The sequence below is a fragment of the Budorcas taxicolor genome, chromosome X, assembly GCF_023091745.1.
Source record: "Budorcas taxicolor isolate Tak-1 chromosome X, Takin1.1, whole genome shotgun sequence".
Taxonomy (NCBI): Eukaryota; Metazoa; Chordata; class Mammalia; order Artiodactyla; family Bovidae; genus Budorcas; species Budorcas taxicolor.
In genome coordinates, this window is record NC_068935.1 from 27,782,310 (window position 1) to 27,798,394 (window position 16,085).

At 42.5% G+C, this 16,085-nt stretch overlaps 1 protein-coding gene across 1 annotated transcript in view; it reads left to right on the top strand.

The window, feature by feature from the left end:
• Nucleotides 1–15,683, top strand: part of LONRF3 (LON peptidase N-terminal domain and ring finger 3) — a 34,846-nt gene extending 19,163 nt beyond the window's left edge. Inside the window, exons 6-11 of the mRNA XM_052662860.1 lie at nucleotides 4,677–4,791; nucleotides 6,983–7,104; nucleotides 9,399–9,557; nucleotides 10,451–10,613; nucleotides 11,605–11,754; nucleotides 15,156–15,683. Coding sequence (XP_052518820.1) covers nucleotides 4,677–4,791; nucleotides 6,983–7,104; nucleotides 9,399–9,557; nucleotides 10,451–10,613; nucleotides 11,605–11,754; nucleotides 15,156–15,311 — 865 coding nt within the window. The 3' untranslated portion in view covers nucleotides 15,312–15,683. The remainder of the gene's footprint in view (nucleotides 1–4,676; nucleotides 4,792–6,982; nucleotides 7,105–9,398; nucleotides 9,558–10,450; nucleotides 10,614–11,604; nucleotides 11,755–15,155) is intronic.
• Nucleotides 15,684–16,085: the final 402 nt, after the last annotated feature.

Here is a 16,085-nt window from a genome sequence, read left to right on the forward strand (position 1 = left end):
AGTAGTTAGATCACAGCAGTGGTTCACAAAGTCAGCCTGCAAGTCACAATCTTGAGAAATACCTTAAATTGTGAAATAGATACACTGGGAAAGTACATAAAAATAGGAATGGATTCTCATAAAATACTGTAAAGAGGCTACTCAAGCAATCCCTTTCAGCCCAAGAAAGAAAACGTTAATTACCGGGACTCCGGAAGCTGCCCGTATGTCACTTCTAAATCACCACCCCCCACTGCCCCTAAAATCACTGTCTTGACTTTTATCTCTTCTTTTTTTAAAAAAAAAAAGTCTTACCACTCTTTTGTTTATCTCTAAACAGTGCAATTTCATTTTTTCCTGTTTAAAAATACTTAATGTAAGTTGAATTTTCCAGAATGGATTCTTTTTGTAACTTCTTTTCCTCGGGATGAAGATTTATCCATGTTATTGCATGTTGGTGAAATTTGTTCATTTTCACTAGTGTATAGTGTCCCATTGTATGAATCTAACAAAATCAGTTATATTCTAGATGGATATTTGGGTTGTATCTAGTTTAGGGCTATTATGGACAATGGTACTCTGAACAGTTTTAATGTCTACTAGTGTATATATGTGTGTGTTAGTTGCTCAGTTATGTTTGACTCTTTGTGACCCCATGGACTGCAGCCTGGTGGGCTCCTCTGTCCATGGGATTCTCCAGGCAAGAATACTGGAGTGGGTAGCCATTCCCTTCTCCAGGGAATCTTCCCAACCAGGGATCGAACCTGGGTCTCCCGCATTGCAGCCATTGCCACATTCTTTACTGTCTGAGCCACCAAGGAAGTGTATATATAACTCTCCCCATTTTCAGTTGGGTTATCTCTCTTTTTCTTACTGACTTGTAGGAGCTCTACGTATGTCCTAAATGCAAATCCTTCATTAGTCACCTGTGTTGGAAATATCTTCCCCCACTCTGTGACTTGCCTTTTTGCACTCTTACTGGCACCTTTCTTTTTTTTTTTTTCCTGTTAATGGCCTTTAATTTTTAATTTGGTTTTTAAATTTTTATCAGAGTTGTACATGCACATAGTTTAAGGAAGAAAGCCATTCTGTGAGGCTTATTAAATAAAGACATTTTTCAGCATGAAAGGTCTCTCAATGGCCTCTTTCAATACACTAACAAGTTCTTAAATTGAATATGGTAACAATGATCAATCTTTTCATTTGCAGTTAGCATTTGTGTGTGTGTATGTGTGTGTGTGTTGTTTAGGCAATCTTTTCTCCCCCTTGAGGTCATACAGATATTCTGTCTTGTATTCTAAGAGCTTTACTCTTTGTCTTTCACATTCTTTTTTACAGCCCACATGGTGTTGCTTTTTGTGTATGGTATGAGAATCAGTCCAACTTCTTTGCCCCCTATGGATAGCCAACTATCCCAAATAGCACTTATGGAGAATTCTATTTATATGTGGAAAATCTTCTCTCTGTTTTGAAGTGCCACATTTTAAAAAATCAAGAATCTGGGTCTGAATCTATTTCTGGGGTTTGTATTCTATTCTACGGATCTGTTTGTTCCTGTGCTAGTCTTTCTGCTTTTCAGTCAGTACTGTTTTATAATAAATTCTCATGTCCGGTGGAGCAAGTTCTCCCACGTTGCTGCTCTTCAAAAGTGTCTTGGCTCTTCTTGGCACTTTGCCTTGCCTTATGAAGTTTAGAAATCAACTTGCCAAGCTCCACAAAACAAACAAACAAGTGAAATAACCCAATGGGGTCTTTCATTGGGACTTAGTTAGGTATTCTTTTACTTTCAATGAAATGTTTGCAGTTTCTTATAATAGAGGTCTCATAAGCTTTTGTTAGATTTATTCCTGGGCACTTGATTTTCTTTTTCATTTTTTTGTTGTCTTTTTAAAAAGATTTTTATTGGAGCATAATTGATTTACAATGTTATCTTAATTTCAACAGCAAAGTGGATCAGTTATATGTATACATATATCCACTCTCCTAAAAATTCTTTTCCCATATAGGCCATTCTAGAGTATTAAGTAGAGTTCCCTCTGCTATACAGTAGGTCCTTGAACGCTGTGTGCTAAGTCACTTCAGTTGTGGTCCAACTCTTTGTGACCCTGTGGACTGTAGCCTGCCAGGCTCCTCTGTCCATGGGATTCTCCAGGCAAGAATACTGGAGTGGGTTGCCACTCCTCCAGGGAATCTTCCTGACCCAGGGATAGAACTCGTGTCTCCTGAATCTTCTGCATTGGCAAATGGGTTCTTTACCACTAGTGCCACCTGGGAAGCCCCCAGTAGGTCCTTATTAGTTATCAATTTTGTATATAGTAGTATGTATATGTCAATCCGAATCTCTCTCCCCACCTTACCCCCTGGTAACCATAATTTTGTTTTCTATGTCTGTGACTCTATTTCTGTTTTTTGAATAAGTTCATTTCTACTTTTTTTTTAGATTCCACATTTAAGCGATACCATTATATGTGTCTTTGTCTGACTTCACTCATGGGCACTTGACTTTCGAAAGCAATTGTAAATGTCATCTTTAAAAAAATGTATTCTCTCACGCTTCTTGCTGGTATGTAGAACTACAGTTGTGTGTGTGTGTGTGTGTATTTGTCTAGCATTCTTGCTAAATATCTCAATTCCTATTAATTCTAATAATCATTCCAAGATTCTTTTAGATTTTCTAAGTTCATCATCATACCATTTATGAATAACAACAGCTTTGTTTTTTTACTTTTCAGTCTTCAGACTTTTTTATCCCTTGCCTTAGTACACTGGTTAGCACCTCCATTAAAGAGTTTTTTTTGAAAATTAATTTTACTTTTTGGCCAATTTAGTAACTAAAATTTATTAACTCGGTTAGACACATTAACTACTTTTTAAACACATTGATACTATTTAAAAAGTAGAAAACAGTAAATATATGAAAAACTTCTTCCCAGGTCCAGACCTTCCTTGGCTTGTTAAAAATAACAAATCTGAATTGCAAACTTTATCAAGTGAGACTTTTCCATGTCTGTGTTTTTAAAGTTCCACAGGGGATTCTGATAGTTAGGTTTAGAGACCAATGGAGATTTGTCCATGCAGAGTTTAGTAGGATTGTGTAATTCAGTGACTCCCAACTCTGGCTGCACATTAAAACCACCCAGGAGCTTTAAAAATCCTGATGCGTGGCTCTTACCCTGGACCAACTGATCTGAATCTCTGTAGGTGAGGTCCAGCCTCTATAGTTTTTAAAAGTTCCCCAGGTGATGGGGGAGGGTGGTCTAGGGAGGAGCAAGAGGGAGGGTTTGCCCAGGAACACAAAGGAGACATTTGGGGGTGACAAGTATGTGGATTATCTTGATCTTGGAGACGGTTTCATAGGTGTGTACATGTGTCAACACTTATCAAATTGTACACTTTAAGTATGTGCAATTTATTGCATGTCAATAATATATCTAAAAAGCTACTTAAAGAAAAAACAATCCACGTGATTCTCGAATACAGCAACGGTTGAGAATCATTGTTCTAATAGAAAGGGCATACGGCTGGAAGGGGAAGTTGGAAAGACTTTCACCTGCAAACAGTTGGCTGGGTACTCTTAGATCAGCGACTTCATTCACTCTGGATCTGTTTCATTCTGGCCTGTGGGCTCGATGTTTTCTCAAGTACTTTTCAGCTCTGATGTTTTGATTCTTTTGCTTGCCTGGCTGTGTGGCCCAGGCTGCTGGTGCACCTCCTGGCCACACGAGGGGGCTGTGCAGCTTGCAGCCTCTTCCTCTCAACTGAACACTCTAGTGAGGTCAAAATAGGCTGTTCTGGCGTCTTTCCCTTCTTTCTGTCCTCTTGGAGAGTGCGAGCTCCACTTCTGAAGCATCATCTTCAGCTGCCTCCATCCAGTGGTCCTACTGCAGGTGAGACTTTCATTAAGCAAAATAAATCCATGAATCTCTGAATGTACAGAACAGCTTTTTAAAAGAGGCTCAGATTGCTTTGAAAAAAATAGCCAGTTCCTGCAAAGCAATGAAAATAGGATCTAATTGGAGAATGTGTATGTATACACATGTATCTATGTATGTGTTTGTCTGTCTATTAATAAGCACAGTAATAATCTTACTCTACTGCCCCTGGGCAAACGATCCATCCATGTAAAAGGCAGTATGTTTGTTACAGGTGCAATTTAGAGATCCTTCAGACTGTAAACATTGTTTAGATGAAAAATGGAATCAAGGTTAGCAAATAAACCTCGTCTTTTTCCATTTAATATTATATAAAGTGCTTAAATATGGGAGTGTGTGTATTTATCTCTGTGTCTCTTTATCTATGTGTTTACGTATATTCAGGTGAACAGGTTGGCTAAGTATTTTAGAATGGAATCTAATCAGACACTCTGGGCATTCATCTTCATTTTTCTGGGACCTGACAGGGAAAAAATCTGGAAGCTCTGGAAGAGACTGACTAGAACTGATGTTATAAAATGATCTAGCTATGTCCTAAATTTTAATAAATGCATTATTTGATGCATTTAAATCCAGCTCAGAAATAAAAAGCAAATGGTTTTCCAAGTGTAAGGGATTGTTTTTTAAAAAGGAAAAAGAACCCTCCTCTTACTCCCACGCATAGACTTTCTCAAATAATACTGTAAAAACCTTAACATTCAATAGCTCTGTCTTTTATGTTTGGTCTGATTGCAATTTTCTTCCATTTTGATTCCTAAATTTCAGATTATTCTACGAACCAGTCACAACACCCTGTGGGCACACCTTTTGCTTAAAATGCCTTGAAAGATGTCTAGATCACAATGCGAAGTGTCCACTGTGCAAAGACGGTCTTTCCCAGGTAAAACGTTGTTTCTTTCTTGATCGGGTTAGCTTATTTGGAATTGGGTATGAAGACAGTATCCTATTGGATCCCAAGCCACTGCACTGTGCTACAGCAAAACATCCCTTCAGACCATCAATTTCTCCTGTCTTAGAGCCACCCCTCCTCTCTCCACAAAGTCCTCCAGGGAAATGAGGCAACAGCTAGCTTTTTATGAACTGCTAGCAGTGAGATCAATCTGTGTTGGAAACAAAAGTATCAAAATGATGATAAACATGAATCAAAATGGTGATAAACATGGATCAAATTGATGATAAACACAGATCTTGGTTCTAATCCCATCATGGCCTCTGATTCACTGGCCTTGGCTCATTCATCTATGAGCTCCAGTGTTCCTTTATCATCAATGTTTATTCCATAGTTTGAAGAGATCACTCCCAGGTTCCCAGGAAAACCTCACAGCCCTTCATTGTGGTCCTTGTCCCTCTCCTCAGCTGCCTCCGTTATTATTAGCAGGTATTTGTCTGCTTGAAAATCTCTGGGGGTTCCAGGTCCTCTAAAATGAATCACACAAACACCCACCTTTGCTTTTCAAGTGGGTTTGCGGTAATTTTCTCTAGCACAAGAAGATCTGGGAATCCATCTTGTCAGCCCCTCTCCCTCTGCCAGGGACTTGTTTGCCACATTTACAATTAGTATTCATGTTCCTTGACCCTTGTCATCCCTGAGGAGAGGCTGGAGATGATGCAAGACTCTCTCTTGGTGAATGTAGATCCAGAGAAGTCACATGTTGAGCTTTCCCAGCACCCCACCATTTAAACTAAGGGAAGGAAGTGAGATAATCACCCAGGATAGCCCTGAGGGTGTGTGTTGGGCTGGGGGGAGGGTCAGTGTCATGTCTGGCCTGGGTAAAGAGGTGGGATTGCTGTCCTGATTGTAGGTGAGGAGCCCATGGCTGTTATACTTAAATAATGCATTCATGTTGTGGGAACATTACAACATTCAGAACAGCAGAAAGAAGGAAAATATACTGTGGACATTTTAATATGTGCCTTTCCTGGGTTTTTGTTTTAGCATCAGCAGAAGTGTCACCTCCTTCTTGAACAGGCTACCTTCTGAGCCATTGCCTTCTCCCAAAGACTGGGCAAGCCTCTGATTTTCCTGCAGCCAGGCAACAGCAGTGGCTAAGAAGGCATCCTGGAAGCAGAGGCTGTGGGGTCCTGGACTTAGGGGCTAGAAGTTATTTCCACCTGTCTCTGGGTATTCACCTGGGGTCACACTCGCACCATTTTCCAGAGAGAGACATATCTTATTCTGATCATGTTCACTGCGGAATAGACATACGTTGGCAAAGGAAAAAATGTCTGAAGCCTGCCGTGTTATACTCAGGAGCTCCCCCTGCTGGGTCTGTGTGGGTAGTTTCCATAACCAGCAATTCTCTGCAGATGTTGTCATCCCCATTGTCTGGTTCACGCCTTTAACACCCACTCCTTACAGTTCCTTGGATATGCATAGACTAGGGCTGTTTGGGATGGGAGTAATAGTGACAGTTGAGCCTGAGTTAGGTTCTGAAATCAGGGTTTATAACATAAATTCAGTGATATCTAGATGTTATAATTAAAAAAAATAAATAGGCAAATGAAATCACCAGTATTTAGTTTATTTTAAAAATACTTAAGTTAGAGGAGAAAAATAGTTATAATATGTAGACTCAAAGTATTCAGAAGCCAAGCACTGAGAGTGTGTCAGGGCAGGAAAGGATGAATGATTTTAAAATTGCTTTTTTGTTCCCTGAACCGTTTGACCATGGACTTTCAGCATATCTCAGGTGGAGAACATTCTGGGAGCTTATAAACACAATAATCAGAAAAAGGAAAGGAAAAGATTGTCTCCCTTAATTGACAAGAAACATGATCATAATCAATTTCAGTGTTTTAGGAAAGCTATGGCATTTTTAAAACTTCAATGCAGGTGTTTTTCCTTGTTAAAATATTTTTTCTAATTATAAAAGTAATTCATTGCATGTGTTTTTTTTAAGGTAAACTCTAACCTCCAGAGATTATATACATTATGACCATATGAGCTGCCAATGTGTCGATCCACGTTACTCCAGTATGTTGGTCACTGAACTGTTCTACTGATTACATCAGAAGTGCTTTGTATTTCTCTGATGACTGCATAATATCTAACTGCCTTGTTCCCCATGTAGTGCTTGGCATCAAGAAAGTACAGCAAAAACGTCATAATGGAAGAGCTAATAGCTAAATTCCTTCCAGAAGAACTCAAGGAACGAAGGAGGCTTTATGAAGAAGAAATGGAAGAACTTTCTAAGTATGCACACTGCTGTTTTCAGTTTCATTCACGCCAGCTCATAGAACTGAAAGTGCACATATCTTCCCCATTTAATAATACCATGCTGATAGCTTGAAATTGGCCACAGTGAGAGTGTTGACACCATGAAAATTGGCAAATGCAGTAACAAGGACTTCCCCTCCCCACCCTAGAAAGCTGATTGTTCATTTACCAGCTCACCACTGAGGAAACTTAAGTCAAACCACTGACCAGGTTATTGGCACTAGTAGCTGGGTGTCATGGGCAGGATTAGATTGGAATAAGTTATCAGGGGAACTGAATGAAGTATAGTTGACCCTTAAACAACATGGATTTGAATCATGCAGTTCTACTTATATGTGGATTATTTTCAGTAGTAAATACTGTAGTACTGCATGATCCAATGTGTGGTTGGTCAGATCCATGGATGCTGAACCATGGATAAAGATCAATGAAAGTGAAAGTCACTCAGTTGTGTCCAACTCTTTCTGACCCCATGGACTCTACCGTCTGTGGAATTCTCCAGGCCAGAATACTGGAGTGGGTAGCCGTTCCCTTCTCCAGGGGATCTTCCCAACCCAAGGACTGAACCCAGGTCTCCTGCATTGCGGGCAGATTCTTTACCAGCTGAGCCACCAGGGAAGCATGGGTAAAGAGGGCTGGCTCTAAGTTACATGCTGATTTTCAGCTGTGCAGAGGGTCAGTCCCTGTAACTCCCGAGTTGTTCAAGGGTCAGCTGTATTCTGAAGACAGTCTTCAGATACATAAGGAGGTTCTATGAGGTTAAGAACTTTGATGTCAGTCAGACCTGAGCTTGTGACACAGTTTTGCCACAAAGTGAGTAGACTTCATGACCTTAGGCAAGTCACTTAATGTCTTTGGGCCTCAGTTTCCTCATCTGTAACTTGGGGATAACAGTAGTTCCTACCTCAAGGACTCATTATGAAGATCAAATGAGCTGGTGCAGAGTAAGCACTTAATAAAAGTAATGGTAAGAATGCTTCTGGTTATTATGATTCCTCTTCCATCACAGGTGTTGTGAGAGGTAGCGAGTAGGGGTGAGATGGAAGTAGGGCTCCAAACTCTCTGCCTCAGGTAGCAGAAGAAGCAGTGGGAAGTCACTAATTTCTGCCTCTCATACTGCTGCCCACTCATCTCCCCATTCCCAGCAGAATTCTTACAGTGTTCTGAGGGTGAAGTTCCCGAGGAGGCTGTTCTGGTTTTATGCCCACCCCATAGAAAACATTGTTAAACTGAAACCAGTTTGCACCTCTTCCTTTGACTAACATGTTTTCCTGGGAAGCCAGAAGTGCAGTCCTTTTCTCATTGACATGTTAGATCTCCTGCAGGAGTCTTTATCTTTCTTTCTGATATTAAATTCACCTTGAATCTTTCTGAACCCTCTTCTCACGTATCATTTAATGTCTTATTAATAAACACTGGAATTTACTGGGGATATTCCTTTAGGGGAATCAAATTTAATCCTTTTGAGATTTGGGCAGACAATCTTATATTTGTTGGCAGATTTAGGTTCAGATGTCCCTGTGTTGGATTTACTAGACAAACAAGAGAACTGTGATCAGGAGGAGCTGGCCTGGTTGGTGGTTCCCCATCAGGCTGTGTGTCTGAATCTTCATGGGCACACATTGAGAGGCAGACTCGTAGGTCTTGATTTCAGAGCCACTGCACCAGTGTCTCTGGGAGGGTGAGGTGCAGTGGCCAGGTTGTCTGTGTTTAAGGGCCTCCAGTGACTCCAATGCACAGGAGCATTTGCGCATCACTGGGCTATATTCCTCTTGCCTCTCTACTGCTCCCTCCTCCCAGCTGGACCTGCCATGCACATCCTCTGGGAGCTTTGCAAATGGGAGATGCTCACAGGGATCTTGCAGAGATTTTCCCACCATCCCTCTGGAGAGCTGGGTCCACTTTTACCACCAGTGCCCTTCCCCATACTGCCAGCAAGACACCTGGAGAGATTGTTTGGAGTGGAGAGTATAAAAGAAAGAAAAATATGAGGTATAACTATCATCGACAATGTTAAGGTACTAGAGAACTTCATTACCCAAATTAGAATGTATAGAATATCCATTTTAATCATAGCCATTAGGCTAACCTGTGCATCAGGTAATGGGACTCAGCCTACAGCATCAGATGCATTTTACTATTTTTTATCAGCTGTCCACACTTTATGCCTCCTTGTCTTCCTGTGGGGGATCCACACGGTGAAATTCGACCAGCCTTTCTCTGTTCTGCTCCCATGCTGTGAGATCCATGTCATTTGCTCTTCCTGACAGCTTAAATAAGAACGTGCCTATTTTCGTGTGCACCATGGCCTACCCCACGGTTCCTTGTCCCCTGCACATCTTTGAGCCTTGCTACCGTCTGATGATCCGTAGATGCATTGAGACAGGCACACGACAGTTTGGCATGTGCCTTGGAGATCCTGTCAAAGGGTAAGCGAGGAGTCAGGTGCGTCAAGGGAGGTTGGGTGGAAAGGATTTGTGGTTTTACTTCGGGGCCCTTCCAGGTGCGTTTGTAAGGATCAGGGTCCCTCTGGCCCCTAGTTTTATCGTGTGAGAGGCTGCCTGTTTAAAGGCACCCAAGGATCAACCTTTTATTAAATAGCTGATACATATTCTAAAACTTGTTTTATAAGAGTGTGAGCCCTGGAATTAAACTGACTGGGTTCATATTCTTGCTCCAGCCTTGGAGGAAGTTTGACTTCGGGCAAATAACTCAACCTTTCTGTGACTCAGTTTCCTTATCTGTAGGATGGGTACAATAATAGTACCTACTTCTCTGGTTTGTTGGAAGGATTGGGGAGTTAATAATGCACATAAAGTACTGCTGCTGCTGCTGCTAAGTCGCGTCAGTTGTGTCCGACTCTGTGCGACCCCATAGACAGCAGCCCACCAGGCTCCCCTGTCCCAGGGATTCTCCAGGCAAGAACACTGGAGTGGGTTGCCATTTCCTTCTCCAATGCATGAAAGTGAAAAGTGAAAGTGAAGTCACTCAGTTGTGTCTGACTCTTAGCGACCCCATGGACTGTAGCCTACCAGGCTCCTCCGTCCATGGGATGTCCCAGGCAAGAGTACTGGAGTGGGGTGCCAGTGCCTTCTCCGATAAAGTACTGAGTACAGTACAATAAACGGTAACAGTTACACATTAAGATCAGTTTTCATACAAGCATTGCCTGTGGTGTTATTACAGCCGTAGACCCTGGGACAGACAAGAAGGCAGAAGTCCCTCAAGATACAACATGGGGTATAGAGATGGAGCAGGGATAGCAGGCCAGGGAAACAGCTTATCAAGAATTTACTTTCTTAACTCCATTCCCTCTAAACAGGTTTGCGGAATATGGCTGCATCCTAGAGATCAGAAATGTTCAGTTCTTTGCTGATGGCCGCTCAGTGGTCGACAGCATAGGCAAGAGGCGCTTCAAGGTCCTCCATCAGGGCCAGCGGGATGGTTACAACACAGCTGACATCGAATACATTGAAGACCAAAAGGTGAGGGTGGCCAGTGCCAAGAATTCTGAAGCCAGGCTCGCCATGTAGCTTGGCAGATCAAGATGATTGCAGGAGGATTTCTCGGCACTGATGGGAGCCTGGGGATTTCTTCCCCATCTGCTGCAGCCACATTGAATGCCTCCGGGTTGCAGTTCGATTGTGGAACAGCAGTGCACAGCCCATTGTCCAGCCTTCCCCTGCTTAGTTGGTCAGTTGTATCTGTGCATGAGAGGTGCCGAGCCAGATCAACCCTGCAGCCCATTCAGCACTGGAATTGGGTCTCTGCCAGAGATACCAAGATCTGGAGCTGGATCTACATATATATTTTATTTATTTATTTATCTTTTACAACTTTTCTTTTGAGATAATTGTAGATTCACATGCACATTTCTATTTTTAAACGTGCAACGTGGCCAAGAGCCCTTCCCAATAATCCATCATTCCATAAGTGAGAAAGAGGACATGTCCAGTTAATCCTGGGTTTTCTGAATTAATGGCTAAATTATCCTGTAATCGATATTTATATTCACTTCTTAGTACAAGAGTAATAAACATTTGCTCAATGAATAAATGTATTTGCCTTGGAAGATAGAGTTACACGCTGAGACACAGACACATTCATGTCCCTCTTCCCAGGGAGCAATGGGAAAGCAGATGTCAAAAATGAAAAGGAGAGAGGTGTGAACTAGCACAACCTAGGTGAACAGCACACATCCACTCAGGCCAGTTTGCATCGCTAGTTTTCTATATGTCTCGCTGTTTCAGCTCATTTACCCAGCTGAACCTTTCTCCAATCCACCACTCTCAGCAGTATTTCCACACAGTCCATCATCCAGCTGAAGAGCCTTTCACACATCACACAGCCCACAACCAGAAGGGTGAGCCTTCCCAGAGGGTGGCAGGAAGGATGCTCAAAGAGCCACGTGTTAAAAAGGGTTCTAGGTGTGATGGAGAAGATAGAGAACGCTTCATTCCACTTTGGTACTTTCAGGTTCAAGGAGAGGATTGTGCTGAGCTCATGGGATTACATAGCTGTGTCTATGAGCAAGCGTCATCATGGTTCCATTCCCTCAAATCATCTCTGAAGAACCGGATACTCAATCATTTTGGTCCAATGCCAGAGAAAGATGCTGATCCCCAGGTATATGAAAATGTCTTTTTGTAATCAGTCATTCTCACCAGATAAGAGAGCCTGGGTTTTGTGATTAGATGGGTGTGTGGTTTCCATCCAGCAAATTTAGTGTAGAGGGGAAGATGGATCCAAATTGGTCTCATTCGGCTAGGCAGTGGGCATCATGGTTAAGAACAAAAGGACCCCAAGTCAGACTTGGGGTAACTAAAGTAAAGCAGTAGGAATTTGGATCCAAGACAGGTTTTGAGAGATTAGTTAAGTGAGAGGATGGGAACACAGGCATCATCAACAGAAGAGTCTTTCATGGGAGTCCAGATGCCCACCGTGGTGATGTGTTAGGGTGACAGGATTCACAAAAGGCCAGGCCTAAAAGAAGGGGATCTAGGGGAACTGAGACCACAGGCTGCCATGTCTCAGGGGCTTCAGAACTCTCTTCCCCATTGCTCAGGGCCAGCCACCTTGCAGGGCTCCAGCTGCAGGACCACAGAAACTTTTCATACCCAGCTCCCTTGAAGCTTAGCCCTGGAGGTCTAGACCCTTATCATTATCCTCGTTATGGGATGAGCAAGTTTCCTGAGAAAACTGACCCAATCCTTAAATCTACCCTTTTCTCTACTAGAAAAGAGCTCACTAGATTCTACCAGATCAATCTATTTCCTGGAGGGATAGGTCCATGTGAGAGATCCAGCTGCAGATCAGAAAAAAGCTCCCCAGGAAAGTGACAGTAGCTAATTTTCATGAAGCTTTCTGTACCTAGTGTAAATCAGGGAATAGGAGTTGGTGATGAATAGGGAGGCCTGGTGTGCTGCTATTCATGGGGTCGCAAAGAGTCAGACACGACTGAGCGACTGAACTGAACTGAGGACAAGATTGGAGATGTTATAGTCAAATATTAATATTTTCACACCATCACCTTTCCACATTCTGAGCTAGCTTCTGCAATATCATCCCCATAACTTCCTTGATTCTTGACTTATACTCATTCTTGACTCTGTCACAATAGTAAAATAGAGTATGTTGGTTCTGACATCCATGCTAAAAGATTGATCCTCCTTACCTCTAGCTATGTGACCTTGGGCAAGTCCTTTCCCTTTTGTCAACTTTCCCCCATCTCTGAAATGAGGGAGGTAGACGAGGAGGTCTCTAAAGTTCCTTCTTCCTCTTGCCTTCTGAGGCTGTAAAACACCAATCTCTTCCCTAATGGGCTGAAGTGTTTTGTTTTCTCCAGACCACAAATGTGGCTCCTTCCCCCTATTCAAAGGCATCATGAATGTTGGAGGGAGAAGGGCAGTTAATGCTTCCCAGTGATCAGGCTCCTGGCTCTGGGCCAGTGTGACTCATGACTACAACAGAGCTCTGAGAAAGCTCACGATCAAGTTGAATATTTCCCTTCATCTTCTGGAAAGCATTCTCCCCGAGTCAGGCAAAAGATAGAGCTCAGTAATGGTGACAGCATCTTCCATAAAAGAAAACACGGATGCCACAGAGTGATTCATAAGGGCTCAGTGACACAGAAAGCTGAAATCTTGGGTTCTGTTTCATTTCTTATGAGGACTGTTATCATGTTGCTTTGGCAGCAGCAGCAGCAAAAAAAAAAAAAAAAAACCATCTAGTTTGAGCCATTCAATTCTATAGCCCCAGCGGTCCCATTAATAAGAATGTTCTAAGGCTCCGAGGGGGTTTCTTAGAAACTGCCACATGTATTAACATTAGCTTAAATATCTTTCTTAATGATCTTGGGAAATACAGTTCAGGATATGTCGATCTAACATTCAGAACTTATCAGAGGAGGGAGGAGATGTTACAGACTGCAGCGAGGGACAAAAAGAATCCAAATGAATCTAGAGGCATAGAGAAGCAAAGAGGCAGCAAGGGTTGGGGGAAAATCAGGTGACCAACTTGGAGGCAAATAATCCCATGTGTAGATGGTTTGACCAGAATGTGATTCTCTGCAGTCCTAAAGCCAACCTTCCGAAGGATGTGGGCAGGAAGCTCACTTGGGGCTTAGTAAGAAATAAGTTGGGTTTCCCTGGTGGCTCAGTGGTAAAGAATCCACCTGCAATGCAGGAGACGTGAGTTTGATCCCTGTGTGGGGAAGAATCACTGGTAAAGGAAATGGCAACCCACTCCAGCATTCTTGCCTGGAAAATTCCATGGACAGTGGAGCCTGGAGGGCTCAGTCCATGGGGTTGCAAAAGAGTCGGACAGGACTGAGCAACTAAACAACGAGAGAATAAGTCAGCAATGCCTACAATGTGTGCCTGGGACACTGCTGACAAACAGAATTTTGGTGCAGGATTTCTGTGGGGGTGGGAAAGCTCTTTATTTGAGGAAACCTGGGGTGGAATATATTTCCGTGTGACTGTGTTTTGCAATTGGAATTTTTGCAAAGTTTTCCTTTGAGACAGTGAACCATTGGCTCTGGTTTTTGGGGAGAAGCTAACTGTGGCCCATATAGTGACCTGGCATATATATGTAGACTCTTGCCTTCAGCCAGAAACAGGGAAAGGAAGGGAGGTAAGAGACACACAAAGCGTAAGAAGCCATAAGAACTGAAGGCTCACATGCTTTGCATACCAGGCCTAAGGGCCTAAACAGAATCTAAGAGGTGGAAGAGGCTGAATAGTCATCTCTTAGTCTCCACAGGGGATTGGTTCCAGGAGGCCCCTTCTATAAAGTGATGCAGAGCAATGAGTACAACCAGCCCTCTGCATCTACAGGTTTCATGTCTGCAGATTCAGTCAACCAATTTCAGTCCATAGTTGGTTGAGTCTGCGGATATGGAGGGCTGACTGCAGTAGCTAGTTCAGCTCATGAAATCACACTGGCTAGAAGGTATGGTGTATTTATTAGGATATCAATGTGTCTGCTTTAACCACTACCAAAAATAACTGTAGCTTAAACTAGATAGAGAGCAAAAGTCATAGAGATGGGGAGCTAGGGCAGCCGTATTCCATGAGATCATTCAGACACCCAGGCTCATTCCTGACAAAGCTCTACCCTCCTGTAACTGCTGCCCTCATCCTCCTGAGTAAAGAAAGTGATCATCACTATGTCCACGTTCTGCCCAGGGGAAAGGGAGAGAAAGATGAAGGCAAGGGCACATGCCCCTTTCCCAGAGAATGACCCAGAAGTTATACGCATCAATGCCTCTTACATCTCATTAGCCAGGACTTTGTCTTATGGCTGCAAAGGAGACTGAGCAATGTAGCTTCCCCCTCCTCGGCCCCAGTGGCTGTATGCCCAGCTAAGATAAAGGGAAACAGATATTGGGGAGGGGGTGTAATTAGCAGTCTCTGCCACACACAGAAGCAGTTCCACCTGGATTGTTTCCTGGCAGCTTTGGAAGCCTGCAGACTGGGATCGCTTCTGTGGGAATAGGATGAACCCATACCATTTCTCTGTTGCAGATCAACCCGAATGGCCCGGCCTGGTGCTGGTGGACATTAGCGGTTCTTCCATTGGAAAGTCGAGCTCAGCTCCCGTTCCTAGCAATGAGGTCCCTGAAGGATCGGCTGAATGGTATTCGGCGAGTCCTGGCCTTTATATCCCGAAACCAGAACTAGTGAGTGGATTGCTGAAAAGGAGCCCCCACGCTCCCCCACCACTGCGGGGGAGTCATCTTGTAAATATATCTAATTGCAATAACATCTTAGAAGGAAGTATCAAACAGAATCACTCTCCTGCTATTGATCAGAGAGAAATTAAGTGAAAAGACCAGAAAAATGTGATCTGTTTGCAACTTTCTTTCTGAAGATGCTTCTTGACATGCTGCACAACTACATGCACAGCAGAGGTTGTTTAAGAGCCCAGAAGAAAAAAAATTTTTTGATTTTGACATAAAATTTTCTCAAAGTTTAAAGTGGTTTTGCTTTAATTTTCTGTCTTTCATAGAGGAATGACTGTGTGGTTGAAATGTGATACCCAGTTCCTAATCATGTTGCTACATTATCTTACTGACTTTTGAGATCTCATTCCAAATGTTTCAGATTTTATATAGCATTGTGTAAAATAATGTTCATAGTTCTTTCTGTTTTAATAATTTATTTTTTTGCACTACAATATCTTTTTCCCCCTACATGTGTGTTTGTAACTATTTAAGTGTGCATAACTGAAAAATACTGCTTTATTTATTGCTGTGGTTTACCATGTACCTAGGGGGAAGTAACAATACTAAGAAATGTGTGATTTTTGCTTTAACAGTTTGTGCTACATGTGACCCCAGTTCTTGAACCATTTCAGTATCTATCCAATTAGATGCTTAAAGGAAGTTCAGCATCATGCTAAGATCATCTGTCTTTACAGATTCTATTTTGCTTTCAATTTGAATGCAACAGTAG